The sequence below is a fragment of the Engystomops pustulosus genome, chromosome 1, assembly GCF_040894005.1.
Source record: "Engystomops pustulosus chromosome 1, aEngPut4.maternal, whole genome shotgun sequence".
Lineage (NCBI taxonomy): Eukaryota > Metazoa > Chordata > Amphibia > Anura > Leptodactylidae > Engystomops > Engystomops pustulosus.
In genome coordinates this window covers 271895125-271918757 of record NC_092411.1, presented here as the reverse complement: position 1 = coordinate 271918757, position 23633 = coordinate 271895125, and the positions used below count along the sequence as shown (strand labels likewise).

Here is a 23633-nt window from a genome sequence, read left to right as displayed (position 1 = left end):
CCCCTTCTTCCTCAAGGGGGGAGATTTATCAAGGCTTGTAGCCAAACTTGAAATATTGGCAATTCCTTCAGAACCAGCAGGAATTGCAATTATTTCCCCCTACATTAAGAGGAGTGGACAGGTACTGACCTTCCCTGCCTCGCACCAGTGCACTATAACCTGCGCCTGTTCAGAATTGGCCGGAAGCACAGCCAGTCGCTGGTTATATCAGGAGGCCGCGTATGATAAATCCCCCCCAAAGAGTTTATCCTGCTATACAGCGGCTCTGCTCCTTCCCTGACAAGCAGGGCAGAAACCCATTTCTATTGGCCACCATGCACTCATCATTATAAAGAGATATAACTGTGGGGAGAGTGAGTGAGCATGTGCGTCCAAGTACTCAGCACATTAGGCGGATGTACATATTGTTATACACTCTTGACTCCAGGTGGCGCTATACTATGTGAGCAAATCTATCTTTACTCATTTAACAGCCTGTACATTTTTATAATATATATATATATATATATACACACAATGATTGTGATATAAATGGAGGAAGCCTTTTAACTTTGCAAATGGAATTTTCTTCCCATCAGCGATATCACGAGATGCCAGAGCGCTATATTCTACAATCGCATCCCTTATGTTGTGATAACATGACTCCGTAGATTACGTCCTATCCAAAATTACAATGTACAACGCAGCTTCAGGTTCATGTGATTACAATAATTACTTCTCATCCAGAGCCATCTATTGTATCAGACCTCAAGAAGAATATAAAAACTGAGAATCTATACTGCTGAATTTTAACCCCTTATTGGCCTTTGTCCAGCCCACTTATAGTGGGTTATATTATAGGCTCTTTGGGCGGTAGGCTGGGGCCCAAGCCTTCTAGGGGGCCCATGGTCAACCAAACCACCCACCAAATTTTATATTGAGAAAGACCTTCACCCATGAAATCCTCGTACATCTATTCCTGTTCTCAATACATATGTACACAAGAGGCATTTCAGGACCTGTGAAGGTCCTCCAAAGGTCCTGAAACCACAGGCTGGAAGCAGGAAGAAGGGACACATCCTCTATTCCCCAAGAAGCTGATTCTAGAACCATATGTAGGAAATGACTCCAGACTTGTAGGGGCTATAATATTCATACAGCCCAGGACCCATGGCAGTCTTAATCCACCCCTGGTCTCCAGTGTAACAAACTGAGGATTAGAGGTAATAATATAATTGGCTTACTACCATTACTGGGTCGCTTTTTTCCCATAAATTTCACATTAGCTAATCTTAATTTATCTTGACCTAAGAATGGAGAAATGATTGTTATATGGCATAACTACTAGTCCAAGTAGAAATCCCGATATAGCACAATCTGCCGCTGGAAACGTTTCATAGAGAGACAACTTCCCTGCTATTTAGAGACACCGAAATAAGTTCTAAGTGTCTTTCATAGACCCATCAGTTACATGTTAGTGTTATACATGTCCATATATACAACAGTGTCTGCGGACCCCTCAGTAGTGGTCCTACAAGCATGGTAGTCCCCTCCGCCTAATGTCTGTAGAGACGGATAAGTGTCACGTGGAGCTGTAAGTCGCCCTCACCTTGTTCGGAGTCAGTGGATATGATGGAGCCCATACTGTCAGTGCGCATGCGCTCCATCCCGTGTACGGAGAGCTGCTCTAGACGGCGCTTGAGGTAGCGATGTTCTCTCTGAAGCTGCTCTTTGACGTTCAGTGCTTTTCGGTCCTGTTCTTCTAATTTCTGACGTGAAAAGAACAGAGACAAGCCTGGGTCTGAAGGTTTATTTCACACCTGGTAAAGCAATATCCACTGACATTCCTGCCGAGAACGGGTGGAGTCGTGTCGCCGAGGTGGATTCTGTCCCAAATTACTGTACATCAAAGTTACACAGTGCAATAAAAGGGGTCGTCAGAGCAAACCAGAAATGCACAAACCTTCCCAAATAGGAGATGATAAATAGATCAGATATGAGATAGGAGATAGATAGATAGATAGATAGATAGATAGGAGATAGATAGATAGATATTAGATAGATAATAGATAAATATGAGATAGATGGATGATTCATAGATAGATAGATAGATAGATAGATAGATAGATAGATAGATAGATATGAGATAGATAGATATAAGATAGATGGATGATTCATAGATAGATAGATATGAGATAGATGGATGATAGATAGATAGATAGATATTAGATAGATAATAGATAAATATGAGATAGATGGATGATTCATAGATAGATAGATAGATAGATAGATAGATAGGAGATAGATATGAGATAGATAGATAGATAGATAGATATGAGATAGATAGATAGATAGATAGATAGATAGGAGATAGATAGATAGATATTAGATAGATAATAGATAAATATGAGATAGATGGATGATTCATAGATAGATAGATAGATAGATAGATAGGAGATAGTTAGATAGATAGGAGATAGATAGATAGATAGATGATTCATAGATAGATAGATAGATAGATAGATATGAGATAAATAGATAGATAGATAGATATGAGATAGATGGATGATTCATAGATAGATAGATAGATAGATAGATAGATAGATAGATAGATAGATAACAGAAATGTAGTAGATAGATATAAAGATAGTAGATAGATGGTATATAGAAAGCGCTATCAGCAAAATTTCCCCAACATCTGGCACATGTGAATAAGAGATACAGAAACTGACTGTATTTGATTCTACCGTTCACTGTTTTGGGACTCCTAACCTATGAACCTATGGTACCTACCTTAATGTGCATTTTTGCTCTTTTCAAGAGACTTAGAGTGGTATGTCTGTTGCTGTCGGGCCCCAGGGGCACAAGCTGCTTCAGCTGCTCCAGGTATAGTCGTAGTTTTGCTCGCCTAAAGGAAAAAAAAAACACTAAAATGAAATGAAAACGCTACACTAGTATTCTAACAATAATATTAAAGGGGTTCTCCGCAGGTTGATAAACAATGTTTTTTAATCATGAAGTTTATCAATGTGTTTTTTTCTTAGAAAAACAGCGCCACACCTGACCATGGTTAGTACTGGTATTACAGCTCAGCTGTAAAGAGATGAATGGAGCTTAGTTGCAATACCATGCACCACCCATGGTCAGAGATGGCGCTGTTTTTGGGAGATAGCAGCCATGTTTCTCAATCTCAACTCATTTATTAAGCACTGGCCACTGGCTATATGGTCACCTATAGGAAAATTTGTGATGTGCGGTAAGACCTTTCCTCGCACACAGGCCACAATAATGTAATGAATCCTGCAGCTCCCCTGTCTATGATCAAGTCCTGTTTTTAGTTTCTTATCACTGAGTTCTGCAAAATGCTATGATAATATAATGCAGGGTATATAAGAGCTACAGAACTTTTCTGGATACAGGCTTGAAACACCAAAACTGCATCCAAACCTGCGTGTGTGACCTGAGCCGTAAGCAGATGCTGGTGGTGAACCTGGCACCACATGACACTTACTGGGCGATGGCGTCTCGTGCCAGGGTATAGGCAGATCCCATTCAATGAGCCGCTTTCTCTCCTTAAACACGACAACCACAAACTCCAGTGTGTCCCATAAAGGGCAGATGAGTCACACGCCGCCCGGCACTGAGGACTTAAAATAGATGTGGAAGCAGGAAAGGCTGGGAGGGGGCGCTGCGGGGTCCTGCTAACAACATAGCAAACTCCTCTACACCCAATTCCTACTTCTCAGAAGGATAATTTATTGTCGACCCCCTAACGAAGCTAAACTCTGCTGCCTGAGGCTACCTACAGAACGCCACCCCCTCCAGAAGTTATATATCAGACTATTTTTTATTAGGAAATGGTTTCTCTATGCAGTTTCTCACACCCGGTGTGAAAAGACAATATTTTTAGGTGTCAGGTCCTGCTTTATAGCAGGTGACTGCGCCCCTGATGCTGCCCCCCCCCCCCATTTTTTTGCAGGTGTCGCTGCCTGAAGCAAGAGGCTCAATTCGCCTCATGGATGGCGCACCCCTCCCCCAGGACAATGTCAGAAGCCTCCATCTTACCTGTGCTTTTCTAGCTCATTGTGCGATGACCTGTAAAAGAAGAAAATAACATTTAAAATGGGATCCAGCATCCGTTTGATGGACATCCACTATAATATAAGGTGTAACATGTCATAGGTACAGAAGTCACAAGGCCAGCGCGGTTTAAAGGGCTCCCTAGGGTGCTGGGGTCCTATAATCCGCAAATCAGGCGAATTGTCGCTGAAATACACAATACATACACAGAGTGAGGAGGGCTATATACACCATGGCACCAAAAGCAATGGGAATACAAATACGTATACAGGCAGTCCCCTACTTAAGGACACCCGACTTACAGACAACCCATAGTTACAGACGGACCCCTCTGCCCACTGTGACCTCTGGTGAGGCTCTCTGGATGTTACTATAGTCCCAGGCTGCAATGATCAGCTGTAAGGTGTCTGTAATGAAGCTTTATTGATAATACTTGGTCCAATTACACCAAAAATTTTGAAACTCCAATTGTCACTGGGGCAAAAGAAAGAAATTGTCTAGAACTTCCATTATAAAATATACAGTTCCGACTTACATACAAATTCAACTTAAGAACAAACCTCCAGACCCTATCTTGTATGTAACCCGGGGACTGCCTGTACACTAAAGAGGGGCATCCTTAAAAGAGTTATTATATTATCTAGTAGGGGCGTCACTAGGCTAAAAGATTTGGGGGAACAAGCCTCGGATATTTAGCTTAGAGCCCCGAATGCTTTGAGAATGATGTAGTAAAAAAAAAACCTTTACATGGCCACATTGAAGGAAAAACAAAATATTTTATGGCTTACTAATCTCATAGAGCAATAGAGGCTGCTACATGGCCCTCCTGTCCTTCTGCCCCCGCTATGCGCCAGTACAACACGTAACAAGCGCCAGCAATGTGGGACGCTGCTGCTGTGCACGATAATGGCGCTTTTGTCCTTTCGTGAAAAGTATCATATGGGTATCGAGTTTTGTGATACTTTTTTAGGTATCGACCCTATGTGGAAGTGGCCATTTCTTCTGGCCCAGTCATAAGAGACAGTCGGGGCAGGCAACAGGAGGGAGGAAGAAGGTGATGGTTGCTATGCAGCAATGCCGAACAGTGTATATAGTGCGGATAATGTGTAATGTGTAGGAATGTCTGTCTTGTTGGTGTGTATGAGTACATGTTTATATGAGTGTCTACAAAAACTCGAGGGGGAGATTTATCAGAAGTGTCTGAGAGTATAACTGTTTTAGTTACCCACCGCAACCAATCAGAGCTCAGCTTTCATTTTACCACAGCTGTTTATAAAATGAAAGCTGAGCTCTGATTGGTTTCCATGGGCAACTAGAACAGTTTTACCTCAGACACTACTGATAAATCTCAGAGTGTGTATATATACACACACACACACACACACACATATATATATATATACACACACACATGATTATACAAGTGTATGTGTATATGAGTGTGTTTGTATCATATATCGCATGATAAACCAAAGCCACTTACTGTACTTCAATTTACTGCACAGCCCCTCCCCCTGAGTAACTGCCGGAGAATTCAAACAGAAACTGTTAAAGCAGGGGGAGGGGCTGCGCAGCAGTACGGTAAAGAGATCTCACACACCAGTGTACCAGGATGCTTGAAATCAAGCTACAATCCTGGAATATACATGCATTTTCACAGTCCTGCTGCTACCAACAACATACAAAGAGCTCTGTATAATCAATAATTCTTAAAGGAAATCTACCATCAAACTCAATCTTGATAAACCAGGTATGAAGGACACCATAACTGTGGGAATCTTCTTATATTTGTTATCCATGGCCTCTTTCCTTCTAAAACCATCTTTTACAATTTTGCTAATAAACCTGAGGAGCTACCCTGGCCCCTCTGTGGTCTGGCTTTACAGACTGTTACACTGTCTAACCCTCCCACTGCTGCCTCAGCACTTGTGCATTGAGCATTACCTGCTGTATTCTCAGTGCAGAGGGAGCAGGGGGTGGGGGGTGAGACATGTGTGGTGTTTAGTATTGCAGAAGAGTCACACAGGGGTTCTACCTCCAGTATTCAACGGTTAACGTGTTATTCCAAAATCAGGACAGATGACATATTCTAGAGTCTCTGAAATAATGAACAAGTCAGTGCCCTAAAATTACATAGTTGTATGTCAGCTAATTTATAAAAATTTTCCCAGGGTGCATCACTGGTAACAATACCTCTCCACAAGGAGGACCAGTGGTAACTAAGAGCAGATATACCCCGGGCACATGCACACTTGGCTCGGCTGTGCATTACATGTATAATATACTGCTAGAGGGGAGACTCCTCTGGTGGTGACTTATAAACCCTCCCGACCAAAAAATCTGTAAAAAAAAATCTGAGTGTGAACCAGTTCCAAGATGAAAGAGAAGGAAAAGGCGCAGCATATACAAGTATCCAGCAGCTGACAGCCCCAGACGCTGAATATTTGTGATGCCTTTAATTACAGTGTGAATGGGCTTCAGTTTATTCTGTGCACCAAATAAAATCCGGGGTCATGACAACTACCGTCTGACGGCCCAGATTCTTGGAAATGTGAAGAAATGGAGCTGTTTACCACTGCAGACAGGTTATAACCGGCCCTCTCCGCCAGGTCTCCACACACACCGTCATTACAGGAACATAAAGCTGCAATGAGTGATACAGTACAGACCTGCTCTGCCCATTACTAGCCAAGAGTCCGGAGGAAATCCTACACCACACAGGGTTAATGTCATCTCTCCGGATGTCTCACAGCCAGTTGTCTTATATCTGTCAGCTCTCTTATGTCTCATATCCAGCCAGGTGTCTTATATCCAGCCAGTTATCTTACATCAAGCCGTCTTATAGCCAGCCAGTTATCTTATATCCAGCCAGGTGTCTTATATCTGTCAGCTCTCTTATGTCTTATATCCAGCCAGGTGTCTTATATCCAGCCAGGTGTCTTATATCCAGCCAGGTGTCTTATATCTGTCAGCTCTCTTATGTCTCATATGCAGCCAGGTGTCTTATATTCAGCCAATTATCTTACATCAAGCCGTCTTATAACCAGCCAGTTATCTTATATCCAGCCAGGTGTATTATATCTGTCAGCTCTCTTATGTCTCATATCCAGCCAGGTGTCTTATATTCAGCCAGTTATCTTACATCAAGCCGTCTTATAGCCAGCCAGTTATCTTATATCCAGCCAGGTGTCTTATATCTGTCAGCTCTTTTATGTCTCATATCCAGCCAGTTGTCTAATATCCAGCCAGGTGTCTTATATCCTGCCATCTTATATGCAGCCATTTGTCTCATATCCAGCCAGGTGTCTTATATTCAGCCAGTTATCTTACATCAAGCCGTCTTATAACCAGCCAGTTATCTTATATCCAGCCAGGTGTCTTATATCCTGCCATCTTATATGCAGCCATTTGTCTTATATCTAGCCAGTTTTCTTACAGCCAGCCGTCTTATATCAAGCCATCTTATATGCAGCCATTTGTCTTATATCTAGCCAGTTTTCTTACAGCCAGCCGTCTTATATCAAGCCAGCTATCTAACAGTCAGTCAGTTGACTTATGTCCAGCCAGTTGTCTTACAACCAGCCAGTTGTCTTATATCTAGCAAGTTGTCTTATATCTAGCAGTCTCAGATACAGCCAGTTGTCTTATATCTAGCAAGTCGACTTATATCCAGCAATCTTAGATACAGCTGGTTGTCTTACAGCCAGCAAGTTGTCTTATATCCAGACCAGCCAGTTGTCTTAGATCCATCCGGTTGTCTTACATCCAGCCAGATGTCTTACATCCAGCCAGTTGTCTAATATCTAGCCAGTTATCTTACAGCCAGCCGTCTTATATACAGCCAGCCAACCTATAGCCAGTCAGTTGTTTTATATCTAGCCAGTTTTCTTCTATCCAGCCAGATCTCTTAGAGCCAGCTAATTGTCTTATATCCAGCCAATTGTCTTATATTCAGATAACTTCTACTAGCGGCGCGTTTGTTACAATGTACAATCGTATGTTATAAAATTACAGCAGTATGATCATTTCTTCAATATTTTGCAACAATGTATCAGTGGATTCCATTTAGGAATGGGGTGTAAACATTCGTAGCGGACTCTCTGCTATGATTAGGTTGAGGAGATTTGGCTATACAGTCACAGGCTATGTATTCCCTATACTGATCCAAAGTTATTAGTCCCACTATAAGGCCGGCGCCACACGTGGCGTTTAGAACCTGTTTTTGGGCCGTTTTTAAAGCGTTTTTTGAAAATGCATCCATTTTTGACTAGTTTTACCAATCATCTTAATTAAAACGGGTCAAAAACAGATGCGTTTTCAAAAAACGGCCCAAAAACGTGTTCAAAACGCCACATGTGCATCCAGCCTAAGGAATTAATATGAACCTGAGTACAGGTATAATTGTCATTCCTATTAAAGAACCAGGAGGCTCAGGATGAAACAAGTGATTTCTCTATCTCATATTGGGGAGCTCTGCAATGAATTGTGGGTAGTGTGTGAATGAATAAATCATGATCCTATATAACACTGCATCTGGGATTTCGATCTATGTGGCTTTTCACAGTTCTGGTTCCTGCGTTTTGCTTGCCTTTCGTCAGATTCTTCCACCTGGCACCTTCCACATTCTGTAAAACCTATGAAACATATGTTCAGAAGTGAAATGAAAACAAATGTGCGTTGCGCGGCGGGCGTATTCAATTACCGCGTATTTATACTGAAAACATTCCCTGTCACCCGCTCATAGCCGCTCTGTTCAGCAGACGTCTGATCTCGCTCCTCAAACACAAGCCATGGGCTAGGGAGGAAGAGCAGCTGCAGTGGGCACGCCTCGCCATAGCCGCGCCAGACCGCGACTGGACACAATATTCACCACTTCAGGAGCCAAACTATGTGTTTGATGTCACGTTATTAGCTCTACGGGTTTATATTCAAAGCTAAATCTGTTCCCCTGTTTATTTTTTTTTTACCTATAAGGCACTAACATATACTGCGGTACAGTACAGAAGACACTACACACTCCCCTAGAAGTGGCCCTATAGTTATGGGGGATTTATAGGTCATCAGTGTTTTTTGAATAATAATATTTTTATAAAATTTCCTGCATCTAGTTTGATTTCTTTAACAAACTATTGAACTTTTTTTTTTTCTAATTTTTGTACTGGGTCAGTGATCAAAAGATTGGGCGTCCCGTGTACCAAGTCACATGCTCCCATTCACTTTTATGGAGATACCAAAAATAACAATGTCTGGCAGTGGGGACCCCTTGAAGGTGGCCTATTGCCTATTTTAAACAGAACCTGTCATCAGGATTTCACATGTTGACCTCATGACAGGTTCCCATTGAATTCTTAATAAGTACTATTAAAGACTTCTATGGGAGCCTGTCATTAGGACAAAATGTGAAATCCTGATGACAGGTTCCATTTAAAATCTTCTCGAATAATTTACATTCTCAGTTCCATTCAGTTTTAAAAGTATAGAAAAAGTATTCCTGCGTCCCTGCCAGCAAAGAGGATTGGGTCATGGTGGAGGCGTCTGTTATAATCCTGTGTCATCAGAGCTCTGCTACCTCTCCCTCCTCCCCCCTCCTGCTCCCTCCTCCCCCCTCCTGCATCCTCCTCCCCCCTCCTGCTCCCTCCTCCCCCCTTCTGCATCCTCCTCCCCCCTCCTCCCCCCTCCTGCTCCCTCCTCCCCCCTCCTGCTCCCTCCTCCCCCCTCCCTCAGGCAGAGCTGAGCAGACTGAGATTTGCTTGTAGGACAGGGACAATTCATGCCTGCAGGAGGAGGGGGAAGGAGGGAGCAGGGGGTAACTGGCATTGCTAATATGACACAGGGTTAAAATAACCAGTTTCCATAGGTAGTAATTATCAATCTTTTATCATATTTTAAAAGTATATAACAGTATTCCTGTCCCTGTCCCTGTGTCATTCAGCAATGCTAGCTCTCCCTCCCTACTGCTCCCTCTTCCCCCCTCCCTCATGCAAATTTAAGCAGACTGAGACTTGCTTGTCGGATGGGATCAAATCATGTGTGCAGGAGGAGTGGGGAGGGAGCATTGCTGATATGACACAGGCTTAGGATTCCCAGTTTCCATAGTCTTCTTAATACTAATTACCAATATTTTATCATTCAATTTTAAAGTATATGAAAGTATTCCAGAGTTCTGTTCTAATTCAGTGTCATCAGATCTCTGACAGGTTCCATTTCAATGGAAGAACCCATTATTTATGGAGACTTCCTAAGTGTAACCTTACAGCAGAGGAAAAAAAGATTGGCCATGTTGGATTCCAATATGCCCATTCCTTTACGCTGTATCTACTCTTCGTATTGCCATAGCTATGTATGTGTATAGGGGGCTTCTAAGATCTGGCATCCCTGTATCCTGAGGTCCAAAGCCACCTAAAAAACTACCAAAACTACGACAGGGCCAATGATTTCCTAAGGCATCACTGCAGTATGTGACCCTGCATTGGTCACAAAAGAATCCAACCCTATAGAAAGTGTGTGATCCTACAGCTACACTCCAGGACTGTAATAACAGAGCGGAGCGCTCAGATCAGACATGTCCACACGCTACATATAAGAAAGGACTGGAGATGTGAGCTGGAGAGGAGCGACCGCCCCCACTGTAACCTCCAGGGACATAAATCACCAGACTGGGAATATTTACATTGCTTTCCAGGAACATTTTCTGCTTACGCTGCACATTCTCACCCTATTCACTGATCGGGAGGGAAGATGAATTACACAAATCTGCCAAAATGACTACCATGTGTAAACATCGGGGACTCTTAAAGGGGAAGTGAATTCAAAAACAACTGCGTGCCTTACATGCCTGCACTGGGAGCACGGAAAGTGCCTGGAATTATACAATGGAAGCTCCTAATTCTAGCGCTCTATTCACATGGTGGATTTGGGGGATCCCCTGTTCTAGTGACCCAGTTTTCAGACCCCAATGATCAGACACATCCCAAACTTCTCAGCTTCTGCGCTAAACTACAACGTGTACTTTTTTTTTGGATAAGACAGATGGGGCACTGGATGACCCGGGGTCAGGGGTTAACGGCTGCACAGTCCTCACTGGCTTCTTACAGTCCCCCTGGTGACGCCGTAAATTATTTTGTGACGTTACCCCATGTGGATGCAGAGATTTGCAGGGAAACTATTGGAAAATATTAAAAACAGATGATTTCCCAAGTGCTGACGTGAGTGAGGCCCAACTCTGCTACCTGTCACCTCCTAGCTGCTCTAAGTCATCACCCGCTCTAAGTCATCATCCGCTCATAGACAACCGCAATATTGTGTCTGTAAGATAAAAAGGGACTGGTTACAGGTGGGTGCACACAGCCCCGGCAGGGTCCTTTCATGTGGGTGTCAGCACCGAGGCCCCAACCCACACAGGGGAGATATAGCCAGATGCTTACATACTGTGAGTCACTTCTGTCTATATCAGAAGTATGAGCAGACCCGACATTCAGGTTTGGTCGTGTGACCTGGACATATTGCCGGGTCGGCAGCCAAATAGCCAATCCGACAAATTGCCCCCCTCACCAATAATATCCATGGCTAGTTGAGAAGGGCATCAAATTGCCGGATTGGCCGTCAATATGTCAGAATCAGGCAGCGGAACCCAAGCATCGGGTCCACTCATCTCTAATGAGGGTCTAAGGCAAGTGTCAGTGGAGTGTCCCAATAAGCCCAACGTGGACCTGTCACCTTTCCTGACATTTTTTTTTTTGGTAAATATGATTTTTTTCCATGAATTATCAATTTTGCATCGTCAGTGTACTGTGCCATTCCTCTTTTACTCCTCCTGGACATATATGTATAAATTGACAACTGGGTGGGAGTCAGCACTGTATAATGTCCAATCAGTGCTGCTGGTTTCAGACAGGCAACATAGGGATACAGCATCTCAAACAAGCGAAACAAAAAAAACGTTGGGAATTTCCATAGCGGATAATAATATGGGCCGGGGGCCCAGGTCTTCTAGGCCCAAACCACCCACCAAATTTGATGCAGCCCTGAAGAGAAAATATAGAGAGGGACATCTTGCACTGAAACACTCATACATGTGTGCTGCCTCTAAACCCCTAAACACACATATTTACAAGATTCCTTCCAGGACCTTTGAAGGTCCTCCAAAGGTCCTCAAACTAGAGAACTGAAACCTGACAAAATCTTGGTTCTGGTGCTGTATGTAGGCAGTACATTTCAACAGACTAGTTAGGCCCAACAATTGTCATCATACACCACTCCTGAAGGGTTGAGAGCTCAGCTTTTACTATATTTCCCTTCCTGTGGGCATCAAGCTTCAGTTTCTCGCACCCCGGAATATGTGTGTGTGGGGGGTCCCTGGTATCTAATCTCCCACCAATCATAATGTAAGGACATCTCCTAGTGATAAGCCATTAAGAGAACTTGCTATAGTCCTAACCTGCTGCCAGGCTATGCTGGACACTTATTGTCATAGCCACTATGTATCCCCAGGTGTAACTATATACCCTTAGTGGGAATCTGAAGGTAAGACCCCACAATGAGGATGCCCACAGTCATGGCTACTCATCCCTCCCTGTGGTGTATGATTCAGCGGCCTCTGTATATTTAGCTATATATATATATACATACTCCTCCAGCCCCCGTAGTCTTATACATAGGATGCTACGTGTCTGCTTGTGTATTACTCACCCTCCTCTAGACTGCTTTATCCTCTATGTCTAGACTCCAGGGCGATGAATCCACAGCTCTGCTTAACCTTACAGGAACCTCTCACCGTATCCATGTATTGACCACACATACATTAGTGTAGCCCGTGTTGTATCACCAGGGACCATACTAGTCAAGGAGGATTATGGGTAAGGACGGCTGATCGCTACGTGACTGTTGTAAAACTACAAACTCCTAATGTATCTTTCCCAAAATGACCGCGATGCAACTTATAGGGGTTGAAGAATTATTGAAATTAAAGGAAATCGACCATCAAAATCCATCCTGATAAACCAGGGACACTACTCATAGATCCAGGCACCGTGACTGTGGTATCTTCTTATATTTATTATCCATGGCCTCCTTCCTTCTAAAATCAACTTCTACATTCATGCTAATGAGCCAGGAACTCTCATGGGGGTTTATTACCAGAGCCCCTCCGTGCTGCAGCTCCACAGGCTGTTACACTGTACAGGAGCACTTCCCCCTGCCACTGTGAAGTGGTAATGGGGGAGAGAAGAAGTGCTTCTGTACAGTGTAACAGCCTGTGAAGCTAGCTCTTTTAAACACCCCCTCCCCCAGAGCCTTTCTGGCTCATTAGCATAATTTTAACAAAGTTGATATTTAGAATCAAAGAGGAGGCCAGAGATAACAAATATAAGAAGATTCCCACAGTCCCAGTGCCCGGATCTATGAGCAATGTCCCTGGTTTATCAGGATGGATTTTGATGGTAGATTTCCTTTAAGAATTTTTGACCATACTAAGCTTTGTGTAATCAGACCTTTGTGTATGTTGTTAGTAGCAGCAGGACTGTGAAAATGCATGTACATTCCAGGATTGTAGCTGGGTTGGAATATTACTGGTGTGGGAGATTTGCTGTAACAGTTTCCGTTTGAATCTTACGACAGTTACTCAGGGGGAGGGGCTGTGCAGCAGTACATTGAAGAGATCTCACACACCAGTGTACCAGAGGGCTCCGAATCAAGCTACAATCCTGGAACATGAATACATATTTCACATTCCTGCTGCTCCTAAGAGCACACACAAAGGTATGATTACACAGCTCTCCAGGACCAATACCCAACAGTGCAGGTGTGTATAGTCAAAACTGCTGGAAGACCCCCTTTCCATAACCCCTTTCATTATATAGAACTTGAACGCTACCATACAAATGTCTCTCCAAGGTGCTCACAAAAATAGATTATGGATGACTTCCAGGGATGCGGCCGGATGGGAGACATTGAAGAAAAATCCCCATTACATAAGGCGTCCTGGATCCAAAAAGAGCAAATTACACACCCGGCCATGCGATATACTATATAATTAGCTCAATGGTGATGATGTCATTGACATGCTGATCGAGCTAAAACACCATTCACGTTACCATGGTAACGCCCGCTCCCTGTAAACGCGGGCAGCGAAATACTCTGTGCAAACGAAAAATCAGAACCGAACACTGATGAGGACCCGGATCATTAACCACTTTGCACCCAGATAACTACTACCAGATAAAATGACACAACTTCGACACAAAAACTTTTTTGCAAAACAATCGTAGTCGTAGTCTGGTACAGGGGGGGAGGGGTGTTTGTTTCAAATTTTAAGTTAATTTTCATATTTATTTTTTGAAATTTTATACAATTCACCTTTCTGTAGATTACTAGAGACTTTAAGGATATTATTATAACGTCTATTTCTGCTAGAAGCCCTGTTTTTTAGGCAATTGACCCATTTGCCCTTCCATTATCAGGGGCTAAACATCAACAGTTTGTACAAAGATCATACATATTAGATTTAGGCCACCATCTAATAACCATAGGGATGTCCTGACTCTAGATCCCCTGAGGTATGGGAAGAAATGTCCTAATTTATGTATAATCTTCCCCGTCTACCTATAAAAAAAGATAAAGATCTAGGGGAATAGTCATAATTTTGCAAAAGATGAGCCAAGTTTAGAGGCTACAGGGGAAGTACCAAATCAGACGGCCCCATCTCCAGTTCTATAATACATAGAAGTCATACTAAAGATATAAATCTCATCCTTGGTGAAACATTTTCTCTATACAAATGAACATTTCTTTATGATAGTGTGTGATGCTGTATGTTGTAGCATTATTGGACTAAAAGTAGCCACCATCAAGTGTTAGATATGTGAAACCTATGAAAACTCTCCTCCGAAGTCATGTGAAAATGAGCAGAGATGAGTCATGTTTTGCTGGGATTAGTCAAGTTTAGACGCTGCAGGAGGAGCGATAGCATCTATAAACATGCTGCTCATGTCATTTTAAAGATAAGAATCTGCTCTTTCAAATCACACCAGGCTTGTGGCTCTGTGAGCTACAGAACTGGAGATAGAGCTAGTTAAAAGCATTGTTAGAAATGTGAACTACAGCTAAAAATCTAATTCCCGTCTTTTTTTTTTTTAACTGTATGTATCTCCAATTCTGTAGCTCACAAAACCACAAACCTGATGTGATTTGAAAGATAAGATTCTTATCTTTAATATGACACAAGCAGCATGTTTCTGGATGCTATTGCTCCTCCTGCAACGTCTAAACTTGACTAATCTCAGGCAAAACATCACTCATCTCTGCTGAATTTCACATGATAATTGGAGGAGATATTTTAAAGGAAAATGGGCGAGATTTCACAAATCCAACACTTGATCGTGGCTACTTTTAGTCCAATAAAGCTACAACATACAGCATCACACACCATCATATGTATAGAGAGAATTTTCCACCATAGGAGGACGACATCATCGTGCTTTTATCAACATATAACCCCGGTGTCATTACAATCACTGCTACTACTGCATTTGATGCCATCTCCCCCTACTTTTCCCGCCGTGACCACCCCATGTCGTTAGGTTCCCAGAGCATCAGCATCGCCCACAGCAGTAATAAGGGCCCAAAACTGCTCGTCAATGGGAATTTAAAGGGAAATTTCCCCCAATCCTTAAATTAATGCTGAGGGATCGTGTTAACAGTAGTAGGTCCCTGGGCGACTATATTCACCCCCTATAGTGTTTACGAGGCGGCCATAACACCTATTCAGCCGCCTTGTTTGTGTTTGGGCTGGGGGGGGGGGTAGGTTCTGAATGGTAATGAATAGCAGACATTCACACACGGCTTGCCGCTATTGTCTGCCGTCTGGAGCTGCCTCTTCTATTATAGATAGGCGGCCATTGACTCGCTAATGAAAGGCAAGTCTTCCAATAACAGAGAACCTCAAAATCCATATTATCCAAAATAAAAGACACCCCCCCATCGCTCCCCATCATGTCTGCTCCCTGTCTGGGGAAAATGTCCAGAATCACTGGAATTATCACTAATTTTTTTTTTCTTCTTTTTTTCTCTTTTTGTAGCCATTTATATCCATATAACATTTTTAGAATGTTATAGGGTCGTGTATTTGTCTTCTGTATTGTCCTGTATTTTTTCTTTGTTGCTGTTGGCAGGGACGAGGGTGGGGGTGGGGGGGTTAGTCAATCCTGGCAGGCTCGCATGAAGAAATGCTCGGTTGGCATGGGTAACTAAGACTAAGTGGCGCGGAGGCCCCTGGGTATTTTTTAATCGAAGCCAAAACTTGCAATCAGTAACAGCCATTTGTACTAAGGTAACACAAATATATATATATATACATATTCTTTCAGAAATCTGAGAGGTACCGTAACGGGCACTCCGCACACCCCATTATAATCAATGATGGTCCCTCTGATTTATCCGTCCATCCATAAGTCCCGGTGTTGTCTTTCATACCAAGAAGCTTCAGTATCTGATATAGATCTCTGTTTGGGTACAGGTACCAACTATGGTGCGCAAACTGCACCCATTTCTGTGGGTTTATACCAGGTTTTAAAAAGAACTTGTCACCAGATTTTACTAAACTACTACTGTCCTCAGGAGGGGTATGAAATGTCCCTTTTATAATTCCCTCTTTTATGTGAAATATCCCCCGTTTACCTATATAAAAAAAATATCCCCCACATTGAAGCAAATGTGACTCTTCTCACCCCATTTTCACATGAGATGAGTCAAGTTTAGTGGTTGCAGGGGTAGTGTCACTTCAGAAGCCCCTATGACCTGTTCTATAGCACCTAGAAATAAGTTACTGGTGTCATATTAAAGATAACAATCTCCTTTTTCTGCTTTTAGCTACAGAACTGGACAAACATCCACTTCCTGCCTATTTTTTTTTTACTTCCTTTAGGTCCATTTCTGTGTTTCACAGAACCATAGGCCTGATGCCATATAATATATGAGATTTATCTACCTCATATATTTAATATGACACCAGCAACATGTTTGTAGGTACTACAGAACATAGGGGCGTCTACCAATGCAATCACTAAACTTGACTCATCTCATGAGAAAATTAGCTGAGATAAGTCATATTTGCCTGATTTTGGTGGAGATATTTTGTAGTTAAGGGGATGAGATTTCACATAAAAGGAAATCTCATACTATACATGAGGGGGGGAGGTAGGTTCAGGGGTTAAACCTGGTGACAGGTTCCCTTTAGATCTATACGTACTCGGTGTCTGTGCATCTAGTAAGAAGTATTTATATATGGCTGCCATCATTATCCACATGCCCATACACTTTGTGCCGGGCCCCCTCACTATTCCTCTTCCACCCCAAAACTGCCATCTATAAGGTGACACAGACACCAGTCATGTATTTTCAGCCGTCACTCCCTTCCTACCTTGAACGCACACGTATTACGCGGCCGCTATTTATATATAGAAGCAAAAATAATCCCGCTGACCATATTTCTACCACAGATGAATGCAAAATGTATTTTAATCCAGAGGGAAAGCATTCCAGCCCCGGCCCGATCCTAAATATAGACCTTTCCCAGCAAGGAACGCTGCAGAATGCCAGGAGAACCTGAATGGAGAGTCTAAGATATCCGGAGCCATTAGATAACGTCTTCTACAGGTCCCGAAACAGTAATAGGGACCATTGGGTGAGGGGGGGCATCAATCATCAGGACGGTCCATAGCAGAACATGGTGAAGCTGCTGGTCCATTCTATACACCATTCTATATTTCCATTCTATACACCAGCCCAGATCACACTGGTGGGCACCAGCCAGTTGTCTTACAGCCCAGTTATATGTGGCTTTTAGTAGCTGCCCACTTTACAGCCCTCTAGGCAATGCATAAAGGGCACCACAACCCGGCACAGGATTGATCACCAGAATCAGAGTCGCACTGGCATATGTTGGGCCTACCAGAGGTGTTGATCTCGAGGGTCCACCCTTCAACCATAAAATACCATTAAACAAAGCATATCATTTAACATGTATCATCAACAAGATGTAATAGATCATAATATCAAATTACTCCACTCACTTCCAAATGAAGATCTTTGGGGTCCATTATATAGTATTAGATCCTGGGGCCCACCGGAGGATTCTCCGATGCTCTGGTGGGCCAGTCCGACACTGAACACCGGGTTAAGATACAATATCGATGCCATCTGGCACCAGGCTGCTAAGCCAAGTACCCTGGGTGACCACTGTTTTTAGTGGCAACATTACTTAAAGGGATACTTGTCTACTTTATCAGGATATTAGGGAAGTTCCTGAAAAAAGGGGGAGGTTCCTAGTAATCGAAAAATTGTCATATAACTCATGTCATATGAGTCAATATACAGTATAAATAGGGGCGTCACGTGACCAAACCAAAAAAAAAAAATGTGTGCAAAGTGGACGTATGTAGTCAAAAAGTATTCTTAAAGGGGCACGCACCAAACTTGGTACACAAAACACAAAAGCGAAACAAATATCCTTATCCGAAATCTATAGGGGCTTTTGAACAACTGTACAATACAAAGGGAATATTGGGGAATTTCACAGCAGATATGGCTAACGGGAGGAAGAGCGACCCAGACCACAGGTCCCTCTGTACCAAGATTTAGGGGAGTTCCCGGATATCAAAAAACAAACGTTTTCCTAGTTACAGATACAGAAACAGAACAATTATGAGAACACATACTTAAAGGGTTCGTCCACTTTCAGCAATAAAATTATAAGGTTTGTGTAATGTAAAGTTATACAATTTTCCAATATACTTTCTGTATGAATTTCTCGTGCTTTTCAAGATCTCTGCTTGCTGTCATTCAATAGAAATGCACTATGTTTACTCCCAGTGGATAGAAACCTGTCCATGGTCATGTGACGTCACACAGGTGCACGAACTGTTATTATCACAGAAACTGTGTGATATAACGGCTCGTGCACCTGTGTGACATCACATGATAGATTTCTATCCACTGGAAGTAAACAGAGCAGCTTTCTATAGCAGGACAGCAAGCAGAGATCTTGAAAACGGTGAGGAATTGATAAAGAAAGTAAATTTGGGAAATTGTGTAACTTTTCCTTACACAAAACGTAGCAATTATTTGCGGAAAGTGGACGAACCCTTTAAGGAATATCTACCATCAAAATCAATGATGATTAATGATCCCTATTTCGGCATGAACTGAATAGATGAGAAGTGGGGTCTGCGTCCACCTGTACGGCCCCCCGCCTGTAGTCACTCGGAGGAAGCTCACATTAGGACCGAGGGCTCGGCTTACATGTTACCACAACAAAAAGACAGAACAAAATGTCCCTGTTGGTGTCACGCTGCATGACCTGAAGCGCTGCCCGAGCTGTAATGGCATCTGGCGGCTGCACTGGACGCCCGGGGAAGGACCTGCGTGAGGACCCCGCACCCACACGCAGAGCACAGAGCCCCTCGCTGGGTCCTCAATAACCATCCACCAGCAGACGATTTACACCAATTTTGGAAGCCTTTTTTTGTCTAAACATTTTATTAAAAACAGTTTTTTAAAAAAAGTTGTTTTTTTTTGGATCAGATTCAAGATCGGGAGTGTGAACCCTACAATCACGTGATGAAACACAAAAACCTGCAAATGTTTAATGAAAGGTGGAGAGGAAAAGATACTGCAGAATACGATGGAGACCCCTAGTGAGAGGGAGCCGGCCACAATCCTGGGGAACAGCGGGGGCTCGCAGGAGGGGGGCTCGCAGTCACACATCTGCTTCTATAGACTATGGGAACATCTCAGGAACAAGATACAATATTAGCTGATTCTAAACAACAAGGTTCTGCTGGACTTGTACCTTATGGAACCGGAACAACTACCACCGACACCCTGACCACAACATCTACAATGGTAACATATGAGGATTCGGATGTCACAGTACAGGGATAATACACACAGTGATGTCACAGTACAGGGATATTACACACAGTGATGTCACAGTACAGGGATTATACACACAGTGATGTCACAGTACAGGGATAATGCACACAGTGATGTCACAGTACAGAGATAATACACACAGTGATGTCACAGCACAGGGATAATACAGTGATGTCACAGTACAGGGATAATACACACAGTGATGTCACAGTACAGGGATAATACACACAGTGATGTCACAGTACAGGGATAATACACACAGTGATGTCACAGTACAGGGATAATACACACAGTGATGTCACATTACAGGGATAATACACACAGTGATGTCACAGTACAGGGATAAAACACACAGTGATGTCACAGTACAGGGATAATACACACAGTGATGTCACAGTACAGGGGATAATACACACAGTGATGTCACAGTACAGGGGATAATACACACAGTGATGTCACAGTACAGGGATAATACACACAGTGATGTCACAGTACAGAGATAGTACACACAGTGATGTCACAGTACAGGGATAATACACACAATGATGTCACAGTACAGGGATAATACACACAGTGATGTCACAGTGCAGGGATAATACACACAGTGATGTCACAGTACAGGGATAATAGACACAGCGATGTCACAGTACAGGGATAATACACACAGTGATGTCACAGTACAGGGATAATACACACAGTGATGTCACAGTACAGAGATAATACACACAGTGATGTCACAGTACAGGGATAATACACACAGTGATGTCACAGTACAGGGATAATACACACAGTGATGTCACAGTACAGGGATAACACACACAGTGATGTCACAGTACAGGGATAATACACACAGTGATGTCACAGTACAGGGATAATACACACAGTGATGTCACAGTACAGGGATAATACACACAGTGATGTCACAGTACAGGGATAACACACACAGTGATGTCACAGTACAGGGATAATACACACAGTGGTGTCACAGTACAGGGATAATACACACAGTGATGTCACAGTACAGGGATAATACACACAGTGATGTCACAGTACAGAGATAATACACACAGCGATGTCACAGTACAGGGATAATACACACAGTGATGTCACAGTACAGGGATAATACACACAGTGATGTCACAGTACAGGGATATTACACACAGTGATATCACAGTACAGAGATAATACACACAGTGATGTCACAGTATAGGTATAATACACACAGTGATGTCACAGTACAGGGATAATACACATAGTGATGTCACAGTATAGGTATAATACACACAGTGATGTCACAGTACAGGGATAATACACACAGTGATGTCACAGTATAGGTATAATACACACAGTGATGTCACAGTACAGGGATAATACACACAGTGATGTCACAGTACAGGGATAATACACACAGTGATGTCACAGTACAGGGATAATACACACAGTGATGTCACAGTACAGGGATAATACACACAGTGATGTCACAGTACAGGGATAATACACACAGTGATGTCACAGTACAGGGATAACACACACAGTGATGTCACAGTACAGGGATAATACACACAGTGATGTCACAGTACAGGGATAATACACACAGTGATGTCCCAGTACAGGGATAATACACATAGTGATGTCACAGTACAGGGATAATACACACAGTGATGTCACAGTACAGGGATAATACACATAGTGATGTCACAGTACAGGGATAATACACACAGTGAAGTCACAGTACAGGGATAATACACACAGTGAAGTCACAGTACAGGGATAATACACACAGTGATGTCACAGTACGGGGATAATACACACAGTGATGTCACAGTACAGGGAGCACTGCTCCCCAGCAATGTCTTAGTACAGGTGTAGCCCGGGTAATGGGGATACACATAATAATACGTGCAGCAGCAGGACGCCGGCAGCCATGTTTTCTAGCTGCGTAGAAACCCCTAGAAGTGAATGTGATTGGGGAGTGTGCACAGATCTGTGTGACCGGGGGATATACAATGACCGCTGTATCCGGGGTGCACATCACGTCTGGTTGGGGTGGCCCTGTCCTTGTGGGAGACATGAGATATTCTAGTCCGGAGCCGCTCCTCACAATTTCCATTTCATCGCAATGGCGGCAGACACGTCCACCGTCCTGTGGAGAAATGTCAACACGCTGGGCATAAAGCCGCCATTATCTCCGCTGCCAGTGACAGCCCCGGCGTCTTATAAGATACAGAAGGCACGTAGAAGAAATTCCTCCAAAAATGACATCAAATCACATAAGCTTCCCGTCACACCGCTTTCCCAGGCTCCTGATACTGTAATACAGATGCTAGGAGTGCCATGGGAAAGCTGGGTGGTAAGCTCTAATGTTGTCCATTAAGGAAGTCACCCAACTTTCCCCTGATCGACCTGTTAGGACCGGCCCTTTAAGGTAAAGGGATCTATCACCAGTTGTGACTATACAAATCTGCAGCCAGTGTTAGGTATTAGCATTGGGAAGCTGATTTTCGACTTTGTTAGTAGCAGCAGGACTGTGAAAAATGCATTTATATTCTAGGATTAAAGCTTCTCACACTGCTGTGCTCTTAGCTCTCAGCATTAAGCGGCGCCTCTGAGTAGCAGCCATTCAGAGCAGAAGTGAGGACTGTGGAGCAGCTTAATGCAGAGAGTTAAGAGCTCAGCAGTGTGAGGACACACCCCCAGTGCACTTCAAAGAGCTGACAGATCCCCTCTAAGGGTGATGTCACACATGGTCCGTTTTTGGTTAGTGCGTTTTCAGATCGTAAAAATCACATGCGTTAAAAAACGCATCCGTTTTTTTAAAAAAAAACATGCGTTTTTCTCTGGTTTTCTGAATTTAAATGGACAAAAACGCATGCATTTTTTAAAAACGGATGTGATCTGAAAACGCACGAACTAAAAACGGCCCAAAAACGCCATGTGTGACATATATGGCGGCGCGCTGCAAGTCAATGGCTTAATGATAGAGATCCATTCAGACGCCACGTGCCCATGTCCGAAAATCTCTAATAAGGATGTGTAATGTCATATACTAGATAAATGATACATTAGGACACTGTATTTAATATATGTAACAATGTGTCTTTACAGAGCGTAGTATCATCCTACATATCCTTACAGCACATATTGGTTTGATATTAGGGGGTCAAACTAGTGCCCACTGGCGACCCCCTTGTTTTAGGATGAATCCCAATTATAAACGGTTGGTATGAGGGAATACACCTAGAAGAGAGGGTCAGGGAGGACGTACACCGGGGTCATTGACCTACTAAGAGACAATGGGGGTCATTTACTAAAGGCCCGATTCGCGTTTTCCCGACGTGTTACGCGAATATTTCCGATTTGCGCCGATTGTACCTGAATTGCCCCGGGATTGTGGCGCACGCGATCGGATTGTGGCGCATCGGCGCCGGCATGCGCGCGACGGAAATCGGGGGGCGTGGCCGAACGAAAAACCCGACGTATTCGGAAAAACCGCCGCATTTAAAAACCGAAAAAGTGTCGCTTGGGGAGCGCTTACCTTCACTTGGTCCGAGGTGGTGAATTCCGGCGCGATGAGATGACTTTCAGCGCAGCAGCGCCACCTGGTGGACGGCGGAAGAACTACATTCATAAATCCCGGCCGGACCCGA

The 23633-nt window shown here is 43.3% G+C and overlaps 1 protein-coding gene across 1 annotated transcript in view; it reads right to left on the bottom strand.

Annotated features, from left to right (window-relative positions):
• Nucleotides 1–23633, bottom strand: part of MXD4 (MAX dimerization protein 4) — a 42445-nt gene that overhangs the window by 11012 nt on the left and 7800 nt on the right. Inside the window, exons 3-5 of the mRNA XM_072126201.1 lie at nt 4045–4074; nt 2773–2887; nt 1589–1748 (exon numbers count right to left, since the gene is read on the bottom strand). Coding sequence (XP_071982302.1) covers nt 1589–1748; nt 2773–2887; nt 4045–4074 — 305 coding nt within the window. The remainder of the gene's footprint in view (nt 1–1588; nt 1749–2772; nt 2888–4044; nt 4075–23633) is intronic.